The sequence below is a fragment of the Lemur catta genome, chromosome X (genome assembly GCF_020740605.2).
Source record: "Lemur catta isolate mLemCat1 chromosome X, mLemCat1.pri, whole genome shotgun sequence".
NCBI lineage: Eukaryota > Metazoa > Chordata > Mammalia > Primates > Lemuridae > Lemur > Lemur catta.
Genome location: NC_059155.1, coordinates 66622847 through 66645414, shown reverse-complemented (window position 1 = coordinate 66645414; position 22568 = coordinate 66622847). Strand labels below are relative to the sequence as shown.

Sequence of the window (22568 nt, the reverse complement as noted above, 5' to 3'; positions counted from 1 at the left end):
TTAAGGCCCAGGCAGAGCCCCGCGGTGGGGCATAAGTTGGGACCGTCACTCCTGCATGTGGCCTGGTCTTTAGTTCAGAAGTCTGGGTTTCCCTGGGAAGCAGAACCAATCAGGCTTAAGAGGATGGACTGAAAACTGTTAAGATACTTTGGTGTAAGCCCGAAAGCTGATTTGTTTACTCAAAATAAGATACAGACTAGAGTTTTTGGAAAGCTGTTCTGCATGCCTTCTGTACCTGGGAGTGCTCCTGGATGCCCTGGGCACAGAGTCAGGGACTTCTTGGGATGATCTTGGTGGCTCCTGCCATCCTGTTCTGAGAGTCTGAAGTCTTCAAAAATCATCCTGAGGATGTCTTGGGGGGACTGGTTGGGACTGCCCTCGACTGAGCAGGGGCTGCACTGACAAACCCATTCTCTTTGCTCTCCTTTGTTCTAGGCTGTCTCTTCTCCTTACACTTTTAAAAAGTCTGTTTATCCTATTTATGATAAAATTGAGACCTCGACATTTTTGGTGGGTATATAGATGGAGCCTACAAAAATTCTGTAATGGGGGCCTTGCCTTTGTTGCCTAAGTGGTTCAGAGATATGCACATATTTAAATGAACTCAAAACACTTTATTGAATGTTGACTACATGCCAGGAACAGTGATGGAGATGCAAAAATGAGGAAGTCATTGTTCATGACTGCAGAGGTCACAGTGCAGTGAAAAGATTCTTGCTACCATAATGTGATAAGGAGTTCTGGTCAAGAGTGCTTTGGGATGGCTAAGGAGGATGCCCCCAGGACTCTCTCTGGGGAAATTAATGCAAGTTATACAGGTGGGATGAAACAGAATGAGGTTCTGGAGGGTGAATAGGAGCTTTCTAGGCAGAGGAGAGGAAAGCTGTTCAAGGTAGAAGGAACAGCACATTCAAAGGTACAGGTTTCTGCCTGATGTTTTGGTCAGACATGCTGATAACCATGATTAGGCTGGGGTGGCTTATTCTATATTCAGTCAAGCCTTGATTATACTTAGAATCCATTCTTCTTGATCTTGATCTTGGGTGATTTCCTGTTTTCTTTCATCTGCTAGAACCCGTTATGTTATTGCCAACACCCAACTATATAAAGTCCAGGTTTCCCGCTGGTCCAAGTACAGTGGTGTTTACAACTAATTGATCACAACTAGTTACAGTTACTTTGTTCCTTCTCCACTCCCACTGCTTCACTTGACTAGCCTAAAAAAAAAAAAAGAAGTCCAGGTTTCTTTTAAATGGTACAGATCCTTGTTCTGAGGGTGAGCCAGCCCATTCAGAGTTGCTTTCAACATCAAAGCCATAAATTGCATCACTGATACTGTCATAGTTAACACATGCTTGTCTTCTTTGGGCCCTGGGTAAAGTGACTTTTACTGGACAGGATCTGTTGTTATCACCTGCTGTTGAAGACGTTGACCCTGGCCTCTTGGGGTCTTCATGCTTACAGACCAAACCTACGGATACTTTCTTGCCTTGAGGTATTGGATAAATGACCTAGGTGTCCCTGCCCCATGTCTTCCACAGACTCTTTTCTCTTCTCCCTCAGAGCCCAAGTACATTCCACCTGTTATCCACTGTTATGATGCTGCTGCATGATGACTCCTTTAATAAATGCAATGGCTTTAGAACAGTAACCGTTACAGGTTGGATTGGGCCAAGGCTGGCTGATCCTGGCTGGGATCACTCCTGAATCTGTGGTCAGCTGGACCTAGATGATCTTTTAACCCCAACCTCAGAAGTGAAGCCAGAACTTCCTTCTGGGACCCCAGGGACACATCCCAGGGAAGCCCTCCAACCCCTGCCCCAAGGCTCTGCTGATCAGCTCCTATTTATTTGCCTTAGAACCACTACCTGTGCCATTAAAGTGTAAAGATGTAATTGTCCTCCAGAGGGACTTTTTGTTTCAAGCATTATTGCCTGGAGTAGTTGCTTGACTAGAGATATGGTTGAATCTCAGGTAGTAGCAACTCCTTTTTAGTGGACTGTCCAAGTCTCTGCAGTTCTTCCATCTGCTGGTTTCTCTGATGAGGACTTGCATTGGGGGTCAATAGCCTGTCATCTTATTTTTTTTCCCATCAGAGATTTTCTTTGCTACATATAATAAGATTATTATCATTTTGTTTGTGTAGAAATGAGAAATGAAGTCTTAGCTTTCTAATTTTACTCCTTCCCTTATATTATTTGTTATGTTATTGGTTGCTACTGACTTATGCAACATGATTCTTCCCTGGATACTCATCAGTGGGTATCGTTTTTGACTTGGCACAGCTCAAACCTCAAACTTCTAAAGTTTTAAAGCAGCTGGGTTGCACAGATGGCTAATAAATCAGTCACTGTGGCCACTTTATTGCTTGTAAGGTGATTACCCTACTTTGCCCATAGCGACTCTTCAATTTGCTTAAAATGCAGTTTCATCAGTTCATGGCTAAGTCCTCCAGATACATAAATACATAAGCAATGACAGAAGCCTGTGTTTTTATAACCACCCTTCAACTTTTTAACCATCTATTCCAGTACTTTTGTGGTCCTCATCCTATAATTCAAATTTCCATGCTCTTTGCCAGAGTAATTTTTATTTAGTGCATATTCCGACCTCTTGTTTCTGTAAGAGTGTATTATTTTTTCTGCTAACTTGTTGGTGAGCGCAGGTCCTGCTGCAAAGCATTTTATACATCTCAAATTATCTTCTATGCAAGCTGTAAATCAAGCTCTTATGGTGGGAGAACATGGGAGATGTGTTGGTTCATTTGCTATTGTTTTCCAGGTGAGGGGAGCTGGAATAGGGGTGTAGAATTATCTTAGACAGAAAAGGAAGAAACATTCAACTTTGCTACTGCTCTGGCAGCAGGAGCCCTTTTGACTATATTTTAAGACAAATTAAAAATGAGCATCCTTACCCAGCGCAGTGTGCTACCAACTTTGCGTGGCTGTTGGCTCATGGCAGGTTGTCTTCCCTCCGCTGTCCATCTCCATGGTGGCCCACTGATGCAGCAGGCAGGTACCATCTGCAGATCGCCTTGGCTCCCACCAGCTAATTAGAGTCTTGTCAGCATTTTCACTCTGCCATTGCTGCACATCTTGAATATCCATGATGACAACCACATAGGCTGCCTGCCTGAGTGGTCCATGTTATCTCACGTGGGAAGCGATTATCAGTTTTGTTGCAATTATTTGAATTTGAACCCTCTTTGCCCCATTTGTCCCTCCAGCCCCCTCATTTTAATGCCTCGCTTTTGCAGAATGTGAGGTTTTCCGGAAATGTATATAATTGATCCTCATTTGCAGATTCTGTATTTTCAAATTTGCCTACTTACTAAAATTTATTTGTAATGCCCAAGTCAGTACTCATGGTGCTTTTGAGGTCATTTATGGACACGTGCATGTGTAGAGTGGCAAAAAGTTTGAGTTTCCAGAAGCGCACGTTCCTAGCTGAAGTCTAAGAAGGCGATGCTCTGCCTCCTTGTTTCCACTCTCTGACTGTAAATGAGTGTCCTTTTTGTGTTCTATTTAGTGCCACATTTTTCACATTTTTGTGGGTTTTTTTTGTTGGTAATTTTGCATTTAAAACGGCCCTCAAATGCAGTGCTGGAATGCTGTCTCGTGTTCTGATGTGTAAGAAAGCTGTGTGCCGTGTTTTATGGAGAAGATACATGTGTTAGAGAAACTTTGTTCAGGCATGAGTCATAGTGCTGTTGGCTGTGAGTTCAATGTCAGTGAATCAACAATATATATTAAATAGGGTATCTTTAAACAGAAACACATAAGACAAGGTTATGCATTGATAGATTGACAAAAATGTGACCAGAGGCTCATAGAAACCTAACCCTGTATCCTCTTAGGAGCAGTGGTTCAGTATTTGCTAATTCATAACGTAACTTCCATGAATTATGAGAATTGACTGTGTCTGTATTTCATCACAGCAGAGATGCCTAGGCTGAAATAATTTTTTCTCATACAAGAAAATAGAGCAAGTGGATTACTCCTCTGCCATGACGTCGTGGAGATGTGCTGCTTACCTTTTTAATGACTGGTTTTCTCCCCAGGTGTAACTAGCATGGTCAATGCAGGAGCCATGAGTGGCTCTGGAAACCTGATGGATTTCCTCGATGAACCGTTCCCTGATGTGGGGACGTATGAAGACTTCCACACCATCGACTGGCTGAGGGAAAAGTCACGGGATACTGACAGACACAGGAAGGTAAGTGGCCTTCTGAGAGAACACACTGAAGGGCCCTGCAGATGGTACAGGGATCTTGCATTCAAGTTGCTGAGCTGAGGCTTAGGTTCATGTGTCATGTACTGGGTTAGGTTCTGAGGAAGAGGATGGCTGGTGGGAGAAGCAGAGATATGGGGAGATCGTCATGATACCAGGTGCTTTGGGTGGGAGGCTGTGTCTTATGGAGGGAGTGTGGTAAGGAGGGCAAGGAAGGGACTCGAGGGTGCCATTTCTGGATGCTGTTTTCTCATCCATGAGGATGGAGGTCATTATGCCTGAAGATTAAATGAGATTGTGTACATATGAAAGCACACATTATAGTGCCTGGCATCTAGTCGGAAATCATACATATATTTTAATGGGCTACAATAAAGTTTATATATCAAGTGCTTTGGGATCATTTATGAGGGACAGGGGAGGGGGACTGGCCAAGAGTGTCCCCAGAGAAAGGAGGAGAGAGAGTCAAGGAGGGGCTGCTCCCAAGGTCACCCTCCGAGGGGCGGTCAGGTAGGGGGTGTTGGTGACCTTGGAAGAGCTGCTCCACAGGAGGACGAGGAGTGCTGAGGAGAGTGCGACTGTGCTGGGTTATTTCCTGAAGGGTGGTGAGAAGGAGGAAGCAAGGTGTGTAGGGAGTGAGGTTCATGGCCGTGTGGGTGGGGTGGCCTGCACTCCAGAGCAGGGCTCAGCCTGTACTATGGCCCTGGGGCCAAAGCCAGCTGGCACCTTGTTTTGTAAATAAAGTTTTATTAGAACTCAGCCATGCCCAATCATTTACATGTTCCTTATGGCTCATTTTGTGCTATAGTGGCAGAGTTGAGCAGTTGCAGCAGTGACCATTTGGCCTGCAAAGCCCCGAATATTTACTCTCTGGCCCTTTACAGAAAATGTTTGCTGACCTCTGCTCTAAAGGGCTGTGAGGGGAATGGTGATCTCAGGGAAGTAGGATTCTGTGAGCACAGGGAGGCAAGGGCTGTTCTCACAGTGTGTGTAGTGTGCACAGATGTGTCCGTCTATGGTAGGCGTGATCTGTGCTAGCTAATTCTAAATTCATGCTGCTAAACTTTAACCTGCCATACCAAAGTAGGAGATGAAATCTTTGTTGAAGAGGCTTTTTAATGAACAGACCTAACAATGTAAGTTGGATAGTAACTCCCATCTGGTGTCTACAAAATGGGGACACCAAACCAACATCCGCCTTCCGCATGGCTATTAAATAATCAAAGATCAAATTATGTTTAGTATGTTTTTTAATTAAGTGAATTTTTTGTGCTCTGTTTCTTCGGGGACTATTATGGCATCTTTACCACCCTATGAACTAGAAAGTGCATTTTATGATTGTGGGGCATTACTGAAAGAATAATGTGATGGGATAATTTAGTGCCTTGATTACATTTATTTTATTTTTTCAATTATCCTGTTTCCCAAGGAAACAGTTTCAGGGAAAGAAGTATGAACTAGAAAATGTGTTCAGACGAGCTACTGTGTCTGCTTTGTTTCTAGATAACCAGCAAGAGCAAGGAGTCGCTGTGGGAGTTCATCAAGAGTTTGCTGGATGCCTGGTCAGGATGGGTGGTGATGCTGCTCATCGGCCTGCTGGCGGGTACGTGGGCGGGCACGTGGTGCTCCTGGGACAAGCTGGAGATGCTGAAACCCCATGACACTGATCTTTGCAATGACATTCAGAATATGGAGTGTTTCTCTTTGACCCCCATGCAAGGGAGTTGTTACCTGAAATATCTAAGAGCATGACCATGTTTAATATTTAACTTAAAGTCTGTCATCAATAAGGCACACCCAAGGCATGGGCCCACGCACGGCTTCTGGAGAGCTGTCATTATCGAGCTGGTCAGCCCTTTCCCTGCAGTGCAAAGGTTTATCACCGTACTGCGTTTTCCTGAAAGCACACATTTTACACTCTGCTGTACTTGGTTATGTAGATGGCAACAAAATATGGGACCATTTTCATTTCCAATAACAAAACAACATTCAAGATTGTCTTTTACTACTACTGGCAGGCCCTGGGATGAATTGTATGTATCCTGTGACACTCAGAATGATGCTAGATACCCACAGGACTGACCCTCCGGGACTCTGCACCCTTCCTTTTTATGGTGCTGACACCATGTTTTCAAGCAGTAGATGTTTCCAGAGTAAATGGATAAGTATCTAGAGGGGAAGCCTTTTTAATATCAAACACACCAGTTCTTAGTGGAAATTGTTCCCTGAAACTTATTTCCTTTGAGAAAAGTGTGATGGTTAATGTCTAAGAACAAAAACTTGAGCATGCTGAAGAGAGCCCTTGCATATAAGAACATGGCAGTTCAGTTCCATAGCAGACTTGATCATGGAATTGACTGTAATATAGGCAGAATATATATAGTAAGTGCTCCAAGAAAGAATGCTAATGGAGCATAGATGTAAGTTTGTGATTACAGGGGATTTCCATTTCCAGGGGATGTTTCATTTATTCCATAGATGACTGTAGGAGGGGCGTGGTTGCCAGGGAAGGACTCCATCTGCCTTGCCTGCCTCGGCATCCCATAAAGAGCCAAGAGGAACGCTTGGAGGAAGAGTCCTTTCCTACTAGTGACAGCAGCTGTCCACCCATTTCTCTGATTCTGGCCTTCCTTCCCCAGTGGCATTTCCCAGCATACACTGGCAGCAACCAGGGCAGGGAATTAGACTTTGCTGACACACGGTGTTCAGTCTCTAATTTTGCTTGACTGTTTCTATGAAGACCTTTGAAGGTGGGCAGGGTGGGAGTTTGCTATGAATTTTAATGCCCTTATTTAGAACAGATTATAAAACCTTAGAGTATATTATTATTTTTGGCTCCTAGAAAGGAGAAATAAATAGGGTAGATCAAGAAACTCAGAGTAGATGTTCTGGTGGCTTGCCTGAGTAAATGGCACAGCTTAAATTTATTCACTAATCTAGGAGCCCGATTGGGCTAACTCTAAAGTGATTTTGACCAGCTGGCTTCACTAGCAGCTCAACTTCTATCAGTTCTTGGCCAAAAAAATATATACTGTGGCCCAAGTTTCACTTAAACAGCATCTCTGGAGAGGACCCCTGGCACTGAGTAAAGACCTCTCCCGTCCCCTGTGTGACTGTAATGTGCAGCCAGGGGTGAGGACCGCTGGAGAGAGGAGAGCCTGCGGGCACAGGCAGCAGATGAACACACCAGGACAGTGTGAATGTTGTGATATCAAAAACGAAGCGGCTGCATGTGTTCTTTTGACCTGGATGCACCTTGAAGGGAAGCCGGCGAGCTGTGCCCCATTCACTTTCCCCTTCCCTGCTGGACTAACCCTGGGGAGGGCTCGGAGGTCCCTCTGCCTCGCCTGCTTCCCTCAGGGTCTCACTCTCTCATGGAGAGGCCCAGCGGCAGCTCCTCGGCAGTGCGTTTATCAGGAGTCACCACGGGGTGTCACTGTTGGACCACAGAACAAAGCTGAGGCACGCTGGCCACGCTCGGAACCACAATCAGCCAGGAAGATCGGGTGGGAATAGTGGGGTTGTGAATGAATGGATAAGGATGGAATTTGGGTGATCATTACAGCTTGTCTCTGGATATCTGCAAGACCCCTCCCTCACCCTCTTCAGGCCTTTGTTCAAATGCCATCTTCCATTCGAAGCATTCCTTGACCACCTTCTCTAAAATTACATTCCTGTACATTATGCTAAGGGAAATAAGCCAGGCACAGAAAGACAAACACTGCATGATCTCACTGATATGTGGGGTCTAAAACAGCCGATCTTATAGAAAGGAAGAGTAGAAAGGTGGCCAGCAGAGGCAGGGAGGGCTGGGGGCGGGATGGGGACAGGGAAAAAGATGTTTATCAAATGGTACAAGTTTCAATTAGACTGGAGGGATAAGTTTCAGTGAGCGATTGCACTGCATGGTGACTGCAGTTAATAATCATGTATATTTATAAATTGTTAAAATAGATCTTTAACGTTCTCACCACAAAAATGATCAATTGGTGAGATGTTATGTTAATTAGCTTGATCAAATCTTTGTATAATGTATAAATAAATCAAAACATGACATTGTATCCCATAAATAGACACGAATTTTACCTGTCAATTTCAGAAAGTAAAAAGAGATCAAGATAATGATCCCTCTGCCTTTGTTTGTCCTATTGATATTTCTAAATTTGACATTACCAGAGCCTGTGGAACGAGCTCACGAAATGCTAAATATTACGTTCTTGCTTGCTGCCACTAGGGGGCAGTGTTTACTCAGCTGCCTTTGTGCAGGCCCCCTGGGCTGAAGCAAGCCTTCTGGATCTGGAGAAAACCCTTTGAGTATGTATGATTTCTTTATATTGGGTTTTAGTTTCCAACTTTAAATTAGGAAATGTTTTTCACCATTCTACAAGGCATGTGTACTTCAGAACATCATGTTGCAATGTTACAATGTTATCTGTCAATTTAAAAAATAAAAATAAATCGGGAAATAGCTAATAATAGATCTAACTTAATGAAACTAATTATATGTATTTTTATATTTGTAATTAAGTATTTCATTATTTAATTGCCCTTAAAAAAGTTAAAACCTGCCTGGTATGCAAAATTAAAAAGAAAATTACATCCCCTCTCGGAGACTCATCCCCTGACCCACTGTATGGATGTAACAATTTTATTTAAATATATTATATTCAATATTGAATTATATAATATATTTAATATTATATAATATTGAAATTTATGTGAAGTAACGCACATACCATACAATTCACCCATTTGAAGTGTACAATTCAGTGGTTTTTAGTGTACTTATAGAGTTGTGCAACCATCACCACTATCAATTGTAGAATAATTTTGTCATCCCCCCCACAAAAGAACCCCTGTACCTTTTAGCTATCAAGCCCCAGCCCCCCACCCAGCCACCGCCCAGCCCTAGGCCACCATTCACCTGCTTTCTGTCTCTGTGGATTTGCCTATTCTGGGCATTTCATATAAATGGACTCTTATAATGTGTGGTCCTTCATGATTAACTCCTTTCAGCATAATGTTTTCAAGGCTCACCTGTGTGGTGTTAAATAGCACGTATCAGTGCATCATTCCTTTTTTACTGCTGAATACTATTTCATTATTTGGATAGACCGCATTTTGTTTATCCACTCATCTGTTGATGGGTATTTGGATTGTTTCTACTTTTTGGCTATTTTGAATAATGCTGCTATGAACATTTATGTACAAGTCTTCATGTGGATATATGTTTTCATTTCTCTTGGGTATATGCCTAGGAGTGGAATTGCTTGGTCAAATGGTAACTCTGTGTTTAACTTTTTGAGGAACTGCCAGACTGTTTTCTGAGGTGGCTGCATCTATGTAATGGGCTATGTTTTCTCTCTAGCACTCATCGCCTTTTAACAGAGCCTCTAATTTACTTGCTTGTTTTGTCTAGTGTCTTTCTCTCAGCTATAAGGTACAATTGCACAAAGGCAGGGACTTGGGTTTGCTTTGTTCACTGCTGTATCCCCAGGACATGGACTAATAACTGGCACAGAGTGAGTATGTGCTCAAGAAATATCCCTTGGCTGGGCGCGGTGGCTCACGCCTGTAATCCTAGCACTCTGGGAGGCCAAGACAGGTGGATTGGTTGAGGTCAGGAGTTCGAGACCAGCCTGAGCAAGAGTGAGACCCCGTCTCTACCAAAAATAGAAAGAAATGATTTGGACAGCTAAAAATCTATATAGAAAAAATTAGCCGGGCATTGTGGCGCGTGCCTGTAGTCCCAGCTACTCAGGAGGCTGAGGCAGTAGGATCGCTTAAGCCCAGGAGCTTGAGGTTGCTGTGAGCTAGGCTGATGCCACGGCACTCACTCTAGCCCAGGCAACAAAGCGAGACTGAAATATCCCTTGAATGAAGGAGTGGACCTGAGTTTTCTGATTTTTCAGTCATCTATTTATTGCCCTCATTCATTTAGCAAGGATATATAGCTCCAACTCTGTACCTGACATGAATACAACAGTGGACAAGGCAGATAGGGCCCTTGCCCACTTAGAGTGGACACAGGGCCTGGATGCCTGGCCTGACCCCCCCTGTGGCATGAAAACTATATAATGAAACTTTCCCCCTGCCACTTATAGGCCAGTGGAAGTACAAACATATATATCTAGCAAATCATGATGTCAGAATATGAGAGGTGTGGTGTTGGGGAAGGACAGGCAGCCACAGGAATGTCTGGGAAGTACACCTAACCCAGACTTAGGAAATCAGGGAAGGCTTCCTGAAGGAGGTGATATTAATATAAATGCTGGAATCTGGAAGATAAGTAGGAGAGTGCCCGGTGGGAGGAAGGCAGTGTTTACTGAGATGGTGCAGGGAGGAGAGCCTGGCACATTTCAGGAACATAGAGCAGGTGGGGTGCAGGGGTTAGTGAGGGAAAAGATGAAGCTGGAGCTATACATGGGGCTGGCTGTCAGGGTCGGCGCGTGGTGAGGATTCAGGTGTTCCCTAAAGAACAATGAGCAGCTGTGGCAGGGCTTTCCATGGGGAAGTGGTCCGGGTCAGACTGCCATTTTTGAAAGCCTGTCTGGCCACAGTGTGAAGTCATGGAGCCATTCCAAGATGGCGGTCTGCATGGCAGCCCAGGTGGGGAAGGTGGGAAGTGGAGCAGGTCGCGAGATTTCAGTGGTGGAGTTGCTGGGATGTGGGGATAGTCTGGAAGCGGGATGCCTACCCAGGTTTCTAGTTTGCACAGGACTGTACCTAGATGGCGGGCTCTCTCCCAGCTAGCACACGCTGGATACTTAATGCAGCATTGGATGCAATGAGTTGGAGTGGACATATCCAGGAGACCCAAGAAGGCAAACAGACTCATGTCCTTTGACAATTCCTGTTCACTGGCTTTGCCTGCCTGCGGCTCAGTTAAAAAGGTTTGGGAGGGTGAGTCCACACGACTGTGTCATGATGGATTAGTGGTGTCTGCCATGGACTTGTCAAAAGGGTTGTGAAGGCGAATCCAGTAGAGCATGTCACGATTGATTGGTGATGTCTGCCGTGGGCATTGGAGGCTGGCAGCTGGGCTACGTAGTCATTGACCCTGCAGTAGGCAGGGGGTTCTAGGTGTCTGGAAAAGGTATAGTTAGGCTTAGTGGCAAATAGAAGGACGTGAATAATGTTGCCAGGATGGAGAGTATAGTGTAAAAAGAGAAAAGGGTTTAGGGTCAAGCTTTCAGGAAATGTACCTTCTAGAAGTTGAGGAGAGGAGTAGGAAAGATCAGGGGAGATAGAGAAAACTGGAGAGGTAGGAGGAAACCAGGAGAGTATAAAATGCTGTGGAAGCCACAGAAGGAGGTGTTTCTAGAAGGATGAAATGGTCAGCAGTGTCAAACGATGCTGAGAGGTCTGGAACTGGGGTCAGCAAACTTTCTACAAGGAGCTAGAGAGTAAATATTTTCAGCTTCATGGACCATGTGGTTTCTGTCTCAACTATTCAATTCTGCCATTGCAGCATGGAAGTGGCCACAGACCCCATGTAATTGATGGGTGTGGCTGTGCTCTAATAAAACTTTATTTACAAAGACAGGCGGTGGGCCTGGGGCTGTAGTTTGCTGATCCTGTTCTAGAAGATGAGGACTGAGCAAAGGCCATTGCCCTTAGCTGTGCAGGCGTCTCCTGGTGGGCTGAGGGGGTGGATTGGGTGGAAGGGAAGTGAGGCCGGGAGGAGAAGGGAAGAGAGAGGATGGTGGCTGGCGGGGGGAAGTGAGACCAGGGAAGGTTTGATTTCTTTTTTTTTTTTTAGTGATTAAATGCTGATGGGAAGGAGCCATCAGAAAAGGAGAGGTTGAGGATACAGAAAGGGGAACTGGGAGAAGGCAGCCTAAGGAGGAAGGTGATCTTAGAGCTGAGCTGGGCGGCTTCCCACCTAAAGACAGGAGAGGAGGGAGGGTGAGCGCCGACGGCCTGTGGGCGCTTTCGGTGGAAATGCAGGTGCAGAACCAATACTGTAATAAGGATCCAGTAAAAAGTCCAAAAAAATAAGAAGCCCGAAAGCATTCCCTGCCTCTGCAAGAAGCTAGAATGGGTTATTCTGGAAGGAGACCCAAGGCCGCCTTTTGTGGCCCGCTCAACCACACATTCTATTTTATCCCACTTCTGTTGGTATTGAAAGTAAGTATTTACTTATGTAAACCGACAATCCTTTAGCCATAATTTTAAAAATACAGAAAGTTCTAATAAACAGGGTTTTCCCAAGTGTGGTTCCTATTTGGTGGCAAGACCTTACTCATTTATGCTGTGAGGCTGTCACAGTGGTCATGCCTTCACTTTGCCTGGATTATCCTGTCTCCCTGAGAAATATTAACATTAATGTGTGTGATTCCAGGATGCCATCCCAGCTGTTGAGAGGGTTGTGTCTTTTATGGTGTGTACTCCCTGTTTCAGAAATTTGGAAAGGGACGAGTTTCAAAAGTTGCTTGGCCCCAGGGCCTGAGATCAGAGTGTAAACCCGTATGTCTCTCTCCCCTACCTGACTGAAGCCACCAAGCCCTTCTCATCTCTCGCTGGGCTGCCACTGCCTTGCCACACCATAAAGGTTCGAGTGACTCAGGGTCAATGAGAGAAGCTTCCTTATGTAAGTGACAGTCCGCGTCCCATTCACTGCCTGCTCTGGTGCCTGGGCCTTCATTGCCAAAGTGATCCTGTGTGGCCACCAGGTTGCTGTTCTCCTTGTCACGTCATGGGGCAATTCCTTTTCTTCCAGGCACTCTGGCTGGCGTCATCGATCTCGCCGTGGACTGGATGACGGATCTGAAGGAGGGGGTCTGCCTGTCTGCCTTCTGGTACAGCCACGAGCAGTGCTGCTGGACTTCCAACGAGACCACTTTTGAGGACAGGGACAAGTGTCCCCTGTGGCAGAAATGGTCAGAGCTGCTGGTGAATCGGTCGGAGGTGGGTGTCGGGCAGGGTCCTGGCTGGGAACCCCTGCCATTCCACATGCACTTTGGAATGCTGCCGGGTGATTTGGGAATGTCTGTGATTTCACCTTCAAGTGTCTGTTCTAGCAATAGTGCATGGCTTAATGCCGTATGACTTTTCTTTGTTCTAGCTCATGCTACTCCTCAAACCTCACTCGGAAAACCCTTCCCCATTGTTTCATGTGCACAGTATATATTAATATGTGTCTTTTAAAGCCTCATGTTTGGCTTTATTTTTCTTAGCAAAGGTGGTTTGTGGATCATGCTGAAGAAATAGGGTTAGTTACCTTCTAATTGGAGAGAAAAGATAAGTTATCTTTTTTAAAACTAACAGCTTTAGTGAGATAAAATTTACAGTTCATATGGTTCACCCATTTAAAGTGTAGAGTGTTGAATGGCTTTTAGTATATTCACAGGGCTGTGCACCCATCACCACAATCTAATTTTAGAACATTTTCATCACTGCCCCCCAAACCCTGTACTCATTAGCAGTCACTCCCATGCTCCCCCAATCCACCAGCTCTGAGCAACCATGGATCTACTTTTTGTCTCTATAGATTTGTCTCTTCTGGACATTTCATATAAATAAAATCGTACAATATGTGGACTTTGTGTCTGGCTTCTGTCACTTAGCATAATGTTTCCCAGGTTCCTTCACGTTGTAGCATGAATTAGTATTTCCTTCTTGTATATGGCTGAATAACATTCTGTTGTATGGATATGTCACATTTTATTTATCTGTTCATCAGTTGCTTCTGCTCTTTGGCTATTATGAATGATGTTGCTGTGAACATTTGTGTCCAAGTTTTTGTGTGGACATATGTTTCGTTTCCGTTGGGCATATACCTAGGAGAGGAATTGCGGGGTCAGATGGGAACTCTTTAACTTTTTGAGGACCCGCCAGACTGTTTTCCAAAGTGGCTGCACCATTTCACATGCCCGCTAGCAGTGAATGAGGGTTCCGATTTCTCCCATCCTTACCAACACTTGCTATTGTCTGTTTTTGAGTATAGCTCTCCTAGTGGGTGTGAAGTGCTACCTCATTGTGGCTTTAGTTATCATCTTTCATTGTATTTTATGAGCACATTTCAGAGGATGTTCTGGGCCTTCTTCAAAGGGAATGTCCCAGGCACAGGAGATGTAGTGTTGAACCACACACCTAGAGATTGCCTCATGGCAATTAGAATTTCTGATCTTTATAAAGACCTTAGCTCAGGAAGGGGTTAACTTCTAGCCGAACTCAGTGGTTCACAGTGACTGTAGGTCACTGAGGGATCAGAACGCCAGGTGATGGGGAGCCGGGCTGCCAAGCTTCACATTAGGGGTAATGTGAGGCTTGCTTGAGCTAGAACTATTCTTGGAAGATGTATGTAATCTGTTTATACATCTCCTCCTTTCCCTGCTGGTTTTTTTTTTTTTTTTTTTTTTGCCTGACTGACTTACCACAGCTGAAGACATTTGGAATGCACTTTGCCATTTTGCTAAACCTCTTTCTCGGTGGAATTGAAAATTAATTCCTTCAAATCTCAGAAGTAGACAGGAATCTTGAAATCTCACACATTCTCAGTGCTCTCCATTACTTCCAAAAAGAAATTCTCTACTTGGGTTGATGGGCGTGGGCAGGCGGAATTGGCTGCGTGCCATGTTTTATTTCTTCTCTCCTTGCAGTGTGTGTTTTGGGGAAATATGATTGTCCATCTTTTCAGCTGTTTTTAAGATTTATTCTTTGATGCAAAGAATTATTGTTAGTAAGAATGAGAAGTTATTTTTAGTCTCCCAAAAAGTACATATTTAAGTGGGTGAAAGATATTCCTCAGTCCGATTTCTCACCACATAGGGTGTGAATATATGTGCTTGTAAAGGTAGCGCAGTCTCCTGGAACGTGTTTTTGCATTTAATAGGCACACACATGGCCATGGCTGTGGCCTGACTTGTAGGTGACCTTTCTTTCCTTCCCCCCTCACTTGGGAAATCCAGATGGGGGCGAGAAGCTGAGACGGAGAGAAACATGGCCTCCAAGACCAGGCCCTTGACCTAAAAGGCCTCAGACTGTGTGTGTGGTTGAGAAAACGTTCTCCACACATCAGGTAATTTGGAAGAAATGGTTCAATGCATTATCCTGAAGGAGATCAAGCTTTTCTCCTCTGGTAGTGCCTCTCAAATGTTAGCATGCATCAGAACCGTCTGGAGGGCCTGTTAGAACACACTTAGCCAGGCCGCTCCCACACTGTCTGACTTAGCAGCTCTGGCCTGAGTTCTGAGAGTCAGCACTTCTAACACGCTCCCGGGCGATGCTGCTGCTGCTGCTGCTGCAGCTGGTCCATGGACCACACTTTGAGGAGCATATTCTGAAATACGGTTCCAATCCTTGTTCATTGGCACTGCAGCTGCTTGTTGTGATGTGGGTGTGGCCTTAATGAAAGCTGAGAGAGACCAATCCACCGCAGACAAGACAAAACAAATCTGCCAGGGTCTCGAAGGCAGAATTTTCTGCGTCCCACATTTCATTAACTCTAGTGCAAGTGGTGATTAAAACCAAGCATCATTCACAGTTTCCATTACTGCTGAGATTTCACCCAGTAGAAGCTACATGTAAACAGCTCCTGGAGAAACACCCAGGGCGCTGTTTGTGTGTACTGACTGTAGCAATAGCAACAGCTGATAAAACCAACACCGGCTTTTTTGTTTACGTAGGACAGGGACCAAACCTGCCCAGTGCCGTCAAAGCTTTTGTTGTCACGACAGAGGGGGTAGGGTTGGGTACAGTGCTCAGTTCTGCTATGGCTAATGTTTCCTTTCTTGTTTTGTGTCTGTTGTTTAGGGTGCCAGTGCTTACATTCTGAATTACTTAATGTACATCCTGTGGGCGCTGCTGTTTGCATTTTTGGCCGTCTCCCTGGTGCGCGTCTTTGCGCCATATGCCTGTGGCTCTGGTATACCAGAGGTGAGTTGTGGTTGGGTTCTTTTGTGCCAATGGTAAGAACAGCAAATACTTCTGTGGCACTGTTGTGCCAAGCATGGTTCCAAGTATTTTACATGTATTAACTCTTACTCCTCGCAGTAAGACTACGAGGCAGGTGCTATTATTCTTCATTTGATAATTGAGGAAGCTCAAGTGCAGAGAGGGTAAGTAACTTGCCTGAAGTAACCAAGCTGGTAAGCTGTGAGTTGAACCCAGTGGTCTGACTTCAGGATTTATTTATACTCTATACTCGAGATTTCTGCTCTATTGCTTCTCAGATGATTAAAACCTTATCTTTGTAAACCAGGCATAACTCTTAAAGCCTGTGGAATCAGAGTTCATTAACCACCCACATAAATGTGGCACTGCACTCACTCATAAGTGAGTCTGTGATGTAATGTGAAAAAGGACAGTAGTGGAGGTTTGTTGCTGAGAAAGTTTGCTGAGGATTAAACTCCCTTGCCATATCTTGCTCTTCTGGTGACAAGGTAATAGCAATCTTTAAAAAACTTAATTCCACCTTCAGTGCATACACTGTGCATGTACCCTTGTGCATTTAGAATTCTTATACTTTTCAGCACTTTCATGTAACCAAAGTATGAGGCAAGTCACCTCATTGATCAAGGGGAATGCCGGAGACCAGGCTTGAGACCTAGGAGGATCTGCAGGGCAGAAGAACGATAATTGAGCTGATTCCCCAAAAGCCCAGACAGTAAAAATTTTAGCCAGAAGTGATTTTAAAGTTCTGATATTATCACCCTAATCTGGTTCAGTTCTCCTTCAGGTTGCTGCTTCAGCAACGCCCGTAAGCAGTGAGCTAGCAAGTTTGAAGATACAGTTGTGGGCTGGTTATGGCAATAGATGCACACCCTATGGGGATGCCCTTCAACCCTGACGCTGGACCAGGCAGTTCATGGAAAGGGCTAGAGTAATTGAAGGATAGTTAAAGGCAAAATTCAGCATGGGCTTGTTGCAGGAAAGAGGGAAAAAAGAAGTCTTAAAATATGCAGAATTTTTGATGGTTTATGCTAACATATTGCTCCAGGAACCTGAAAAACAAGCTATTATTACTATTTTGTTTTCTCAATGCAACCAGTTCTGCCAAAATGCGACATACATTCCTAAAAGTCACCATGTCTCACAGAATTGCACAATAAAAACCACAGGGCCTTAAGGGGAAAATGAGTTAGAGGCACAATGTGCAAAAACTTCATCAAGGGCACATATGTAAAAGATAGAAACCTAATAAAAACAGTAGCACAGTTTTACACATGTTAAATGGCTAAGAAACATATAAATACCACAATGAGTGTGTCATTTCTTGAAAAGAACTTGAAGTTTGCTTGGCAGTGGATGTCGGCAGTGCTGCAGCTTTTGTGTTATTATGAAGGGATAGAAAGAGGGCTGTCTGAAATCAAGGGGAAGCTGTGACAGCAGGCATGGAGGGGCCTGGTGCCCTGGCGCATATGTGAACTGGTAGGTGTTCAAGACGTGCATGTGTATGTTTTTTCTTTTCCTTCATGACTCGGTTCAGCTGGGTGCAGTTTTATACATCCACCTAGTATTTCTCCTGGAGGAAATGTATATACGCAGACACAAAATTTGTGTTATGCTCAAATTCTTCCCTAATGTATGAATGGCATTGGGACAAATATGTGTTTTCAAACCAAGTGTTATAGCAGAGCTGACTATTTTATTTGCTATCTAAAGCCTAAGGCTTCCTGGACAATGAAAAGAACAGACCATCATTGGCGTTTCAGTTTATGATCCCGTTGCCCAACAGTAGGCATTTCTGACTTGAGCATTTGCAGAATAAGGAGATGGCCAATGGGCGATCGGTGGAAAACAGAAAGCAGCAATAAGAGGCGTGCCTGGCAGTCCCATCTTCCCCTTCTGGAGATGCACTCAGCTCGTGACCTTATGGATAGACAGGGAGCTCAAATATGAGCTCTGTCTTTGAGGGGCTTCCTGGACATTGTCGTTATTCAAAGCAGGCATCTTTTTTTTTTTAATTTCGAAATATTAAGGGGGTTCAAATGTTTTTGTTACACGGATACCTCGTATAAGGCCTAAGTTGGGACTTTTAGTGTGCCCATCACCAGAATAGTGTTCATTGTGCCCAATAGGTAAGTTTTTACTCCTCACCGCCTCCCACCTTCCTACCTTCTTGGTTTCCAATGTACTTTACATCTCCTTGTGCTCACGTGTGCCCATTGTTTAGCTCCCACTCATTAGAGAGTACATGTGGTGTTTGTTTTCCATTCTCGAGATACTTCACTTAGAATAATGGTCTCCAGTTCCATCCAAGTTGCTACAATAGACATTATTTCATTCCTTTTTATAGCTAAGTAGTACTCCATGGTGTGTATATGTGTATATATATATACACCACATTTTCTTTGTCCACCCATGAATTTATGGACACTTAGGTTGATTCCACAACTTTGCAGTGGTAAATTGTGCTATGCCAACATTTGAATGCAGGTTCTTTTTGACTTTTCCTTTGGCTAGATACCCAGTAGTGGGATTGCTAGATCAAATGGTAAGTCTACATTTATTTCTTTGAGGAATCTCCATATTCCATGAGCATATGGTCTTTGTTTTTGCTTCAGTTTATGTGGTGAATCATGTTTATAGATTTGCATATGTTAATCTATCCTTGCATTCCTGGGATGAAACCCACATGAAACCCACTTGATCATGGTGAATTTTAGTTTTGATGTGCTGTTGAATTTGGTTTGCTAGTATTTTGTTGAGGATTTTTACACGTATGTTCATAAGGGATATTGGTCTGTAGTTTTCTTTTTTTGTTGTGTCCTTTCCTGGTTTTGGTATCAAGGTGATACTGGCTTCATAGAATGAGTTAGGGAGAATTCCCTCCTTAATGTCATAAAATAATTTCTGTAGGATAGGTACCAGTTCTTCTTTGTAGGTCTGCTAGAATTCAACTGCGAATCCATCTGGTCTGGGCTTTTCTTTGTTGGGAGATTTTTTTATTATTGCTTTAATCTCACTGCTTGTTATTGGTTTGTTTAAGATTTCTATTTCTTCCTGATCCAAGCTTGGGAGATTGTGTGTTTCTGGGAATTTATCCATTTCCTCTACTTTTCTAGTTCGTGTGCATAGGGGTTTTGGTAGTATTCATGGGTGGTATTTTGTATTTCTGTGGTATCAGTTGTAATGTCTCCTTTTTCATTTCTGGTTGACCTTATTTGAGTCCTTTCTCTTCTATTTCTGGTTAATCTGGCTAGTGGTCTATTGATTTTGTTTATCTTCTCAAAGAACCAACTTTTTGTTTCATTTTTTGGTCTCTATTTTATTTAGTTTTGCTCTGAGCTTTGTTATTTCTTTTCTTTGCTAGTTTTGGGTTTGGTTTGCTCTTCTTTTTCTAGTTTCTTGAGATGTGACATTAGGTTGTTAATTTGTGATCTTCCTGTCTTTTTGATGTAGGCATTTAAGGCTATGAACTTTCCCCTTAGGACTGTTTTTGCTGTATCCCATAAATTTTGAAAGCTTGTGCCTCCCTTGTCATTCAGTTTGAGAAATCTTTTGATTTCCATTTTAATTTCATCATTGACCCAAGGATCATTCAGCAGCAGGTTGATTAATTTCCATCACTTTGTATTGATTTGAGTGTTTCTCTTAGAATTGATTTTTGGTTTTATTCCATGTGGTCTGAGAAGGTAAGGTACATGGTATGATTTTGATTTTTCTGAATTTGTTGAGACTTGTTTTGTGACCTAAGATATGATCAATCTTGAAAAATGTTCCAGGTGCCAATGAGAATAATGAATATTTAGTAGTTTGGGAGTAAAATGTTTTGCAAATGTCTGTTAGGTCCACTTGTTCTAGAGTCCTATATAAGTCCAGTGTTTCTTTCTTGATTTTCTGCTTCAATAATCTGTCCAGTTCTGTCACTGGGGTGAAGTCTCTGGCAATAATAAACCTAGTATTTATTTCTTTGCTAAATTCTAGTAGAATTTGCTTTATGAATCTGGGAGCTCCTGTGTTTGATGCATATATATTTAGGATTGTTATGTCTTCTTGTTGAATTGCTCCCTTTACCATTATAAAATGACCATCTTTGTGGGTTTTGTAACACTGTTGATTTAAAGTTTATTTTATTTGATATGAGAATGGTTACATCTGCTCACTTTTTGTTTTCATTTATGTGGAATATTTTCCCCTCCCATTATCTTGAGTCTATATGAGTTCTTGTGAGTTAGATGTGTTTCTTGTAGACAGCGTATATTTGGGTAGATGTTTTTTTATCCATTCAGCTAGTATGTGTGTTTTAAGTGGGACATTCAGACTGTTCATGTTCAGTGTTAGTATAGATGTGTGGAACAGTGTTCTGTTCATCATGCTGGATAATACCTATTGTTTTGTTTTCCTTCTTATGCTATTGTTTTATTAGAGTTGTGAGCTTTAACTTCTGGGTGGTTTTACACTGGTGGGTATCTATTTTGCTGTTCTATGTATAACGCAGTTCTGAGTATTTCCTGTAGGGCAGGTCTAGTAGTGACAAATTCCCTTCATGTTTGCTTATCTGGAAAAGTCTTTATTTCTCCATCATTTGTGAAACTCAGTTTTGCAGGATACAAAATTCTTGGCTGCCAATTGTTCTGTTTAAGAAGACCGAAAATGGGGCCCTAGTCCCTTCTGGCTTGTAATGTCTTTGCTGAGAAGTCCGCTCTTAACCTGATGGGTTTTCCTTTGTAGGTTAGTTGTTGTTTTTGTATTGAAGCTTGTAGAATTTTCTCCTTCATTTTGACTTTGGCCAGGTTGATGGCTATGTGTCTTGGGGATGTCCTACTTGCTATGAATCTTCCTGGTGTTCAATGACGATCTTGTATCTGGATATCTGAATCTTTGGTGATACCAGGGAAGTTTTCCTCAATAATTCCCTTAAATAGGTTTTCCATGTTTTTTGCTTTATCTTCTTCTCCCTCAGGGATACCTACAATTCTTATATTGGCCCACTTTGCATAGTCCTATACTTCTCTGAGTGATTATTCATTCTTTATTCTTTTGTCTGTATATTTGATTGGCTGGGTTAGTTTGAAAGCCTTGTCTTCAAGCTCTGAAATTCTTTCTTCTGCTTGGTCTAGCCTGTTTTTGAAGCTTTCTGCTATATTTTGAAATTCCCCGAATGACTCTTTTATTTCTTTAAGTTCTGTTATATCTTTTATATTGTCTATCTCTTTAGTGAGTTTTTCATTTTTTTAATTCATGTCCTGAAACATTCTTTTGGCTTCTTTGTGTTGGTTTTCAACTTTCTCTTCAATCCCATTCATCTTATTTGGCATCCATATTCTGAATTCCATCTCTGACATTTCAACAATTTCTTTTAGGTTGTGGTCCATCACTGGAGATGTATTGTGATCCTTTGGAAGTGTTGAAATAGCTTGCTTTTTCATGTTGCCAGAGTTCTTATTCTGGTTCCTTCTCATCTGAAATCTCTTCTCTCAGCTCAAGACAGATAAACTTGTAGTGCACTTGTTCTCCTCTGCTGGAAACTCTCCTACTTAGGGCGAAGAAGGAGAGGTCCCTCGATGGTGCACTTGTGTCCTGCTCTGGAGGATTCACATGGCCCAAGATGGGCAGATGCACTGTGAGCATTTAACACTGTTGCTCTCCTGTGTCTCCTGCCTCACCATTCCCCTGTGGTTGTCACTGGTGGTCCCTGCATTACAGAGAGAGTGAATGCCCCACCTAGTTCTGTAAGCAGCGGTAATTGTTAGCCTGAGCCAGCTTGAGAGCCACTCCACTCAGATCTGCGGGCAGTGGCATTTGTCAGCCTGTGCCAGCTTGAGCACAGCCCTGCCCGTGCCTAAAGTGGGCATCTTTATTGGTGGCAACTGAGCTCAAAGGAATAAAATAGTGAGTTGAGCATTTGTTATGTGACAAGAGTACAAGGGACACATCGACATGGATGAAACTAAAAATGTGATGCCAAGTGAAAAAAGTTGCAGAAAAATACAGAAAGTATGATTCTATTGATATAAAGTCCATGAACAGCTAAAATGAAACAACATATGTGCAAAAACCGTATATAAAGAAAGGCAAAGAAATGATTGGAAGTGGTGAGGGGAGGGAGGAAGGTCCCATTGGGGAGGCAAGCACAGGGCTTTCAAAGGCAGCCACTCTTCTATTTCTTAGGCTTGGTAGTGGGCACATGGGTACTTCCTTTATTAATATGCTTTTAACCATATATAAGTATGTCATAGATTCATTTTGCTATGAAACAGTTCATAACAATCTTTTAATATATCAGGAACCAAATAGAGGCTTTATAATTAAGTTTGCTTATTATGACTCAACAGTAGCAGAGTTATTGCTGTTATTATAGTAGAGCTCAAAATTCTTAACCTAAGGATATAGTACCTACCCCAGTTCTTAGAGGAAAGGAGCAGAGTAAAAAGTAAATGTAAATGAAT

The 22568-nt window shown here is 43.1% G+C and overlaps 1 protein-coding gene across 2 annotated transcripts in view; it reads left to right on the top strand.

The window, feature by feature from the left end:
• The window catches only part of CLCN4 (chloride voltage-gated channel 4), an 80420-nt gene that overhangs the window by 26047 nt on the left and 31805 nt on the right, over nt 1–22568 (top strand). For both annotated transcript variants that reach the window (XM_045538932.1, XM_045538930.1), the window contains 4 exons: nt 4061–4215; nt 5734–5833; nt 12953–13140; nt 15988–16110. In XM_045538932.1, coding sequence (XP_045394888.1) covers nt 4072–4215; nt 5734–5833; nt 12953–13140; nt 15988–16110 — 555 coding nt within the window. In that variant the 5' untranslated portion in view covers nt 4061–4071. The remainder of the gene's footprint in view (nt 1–4060; nt 4216–5733; nt 5834–12952; nt 13141–15987; nt 16111–22568) is intronic.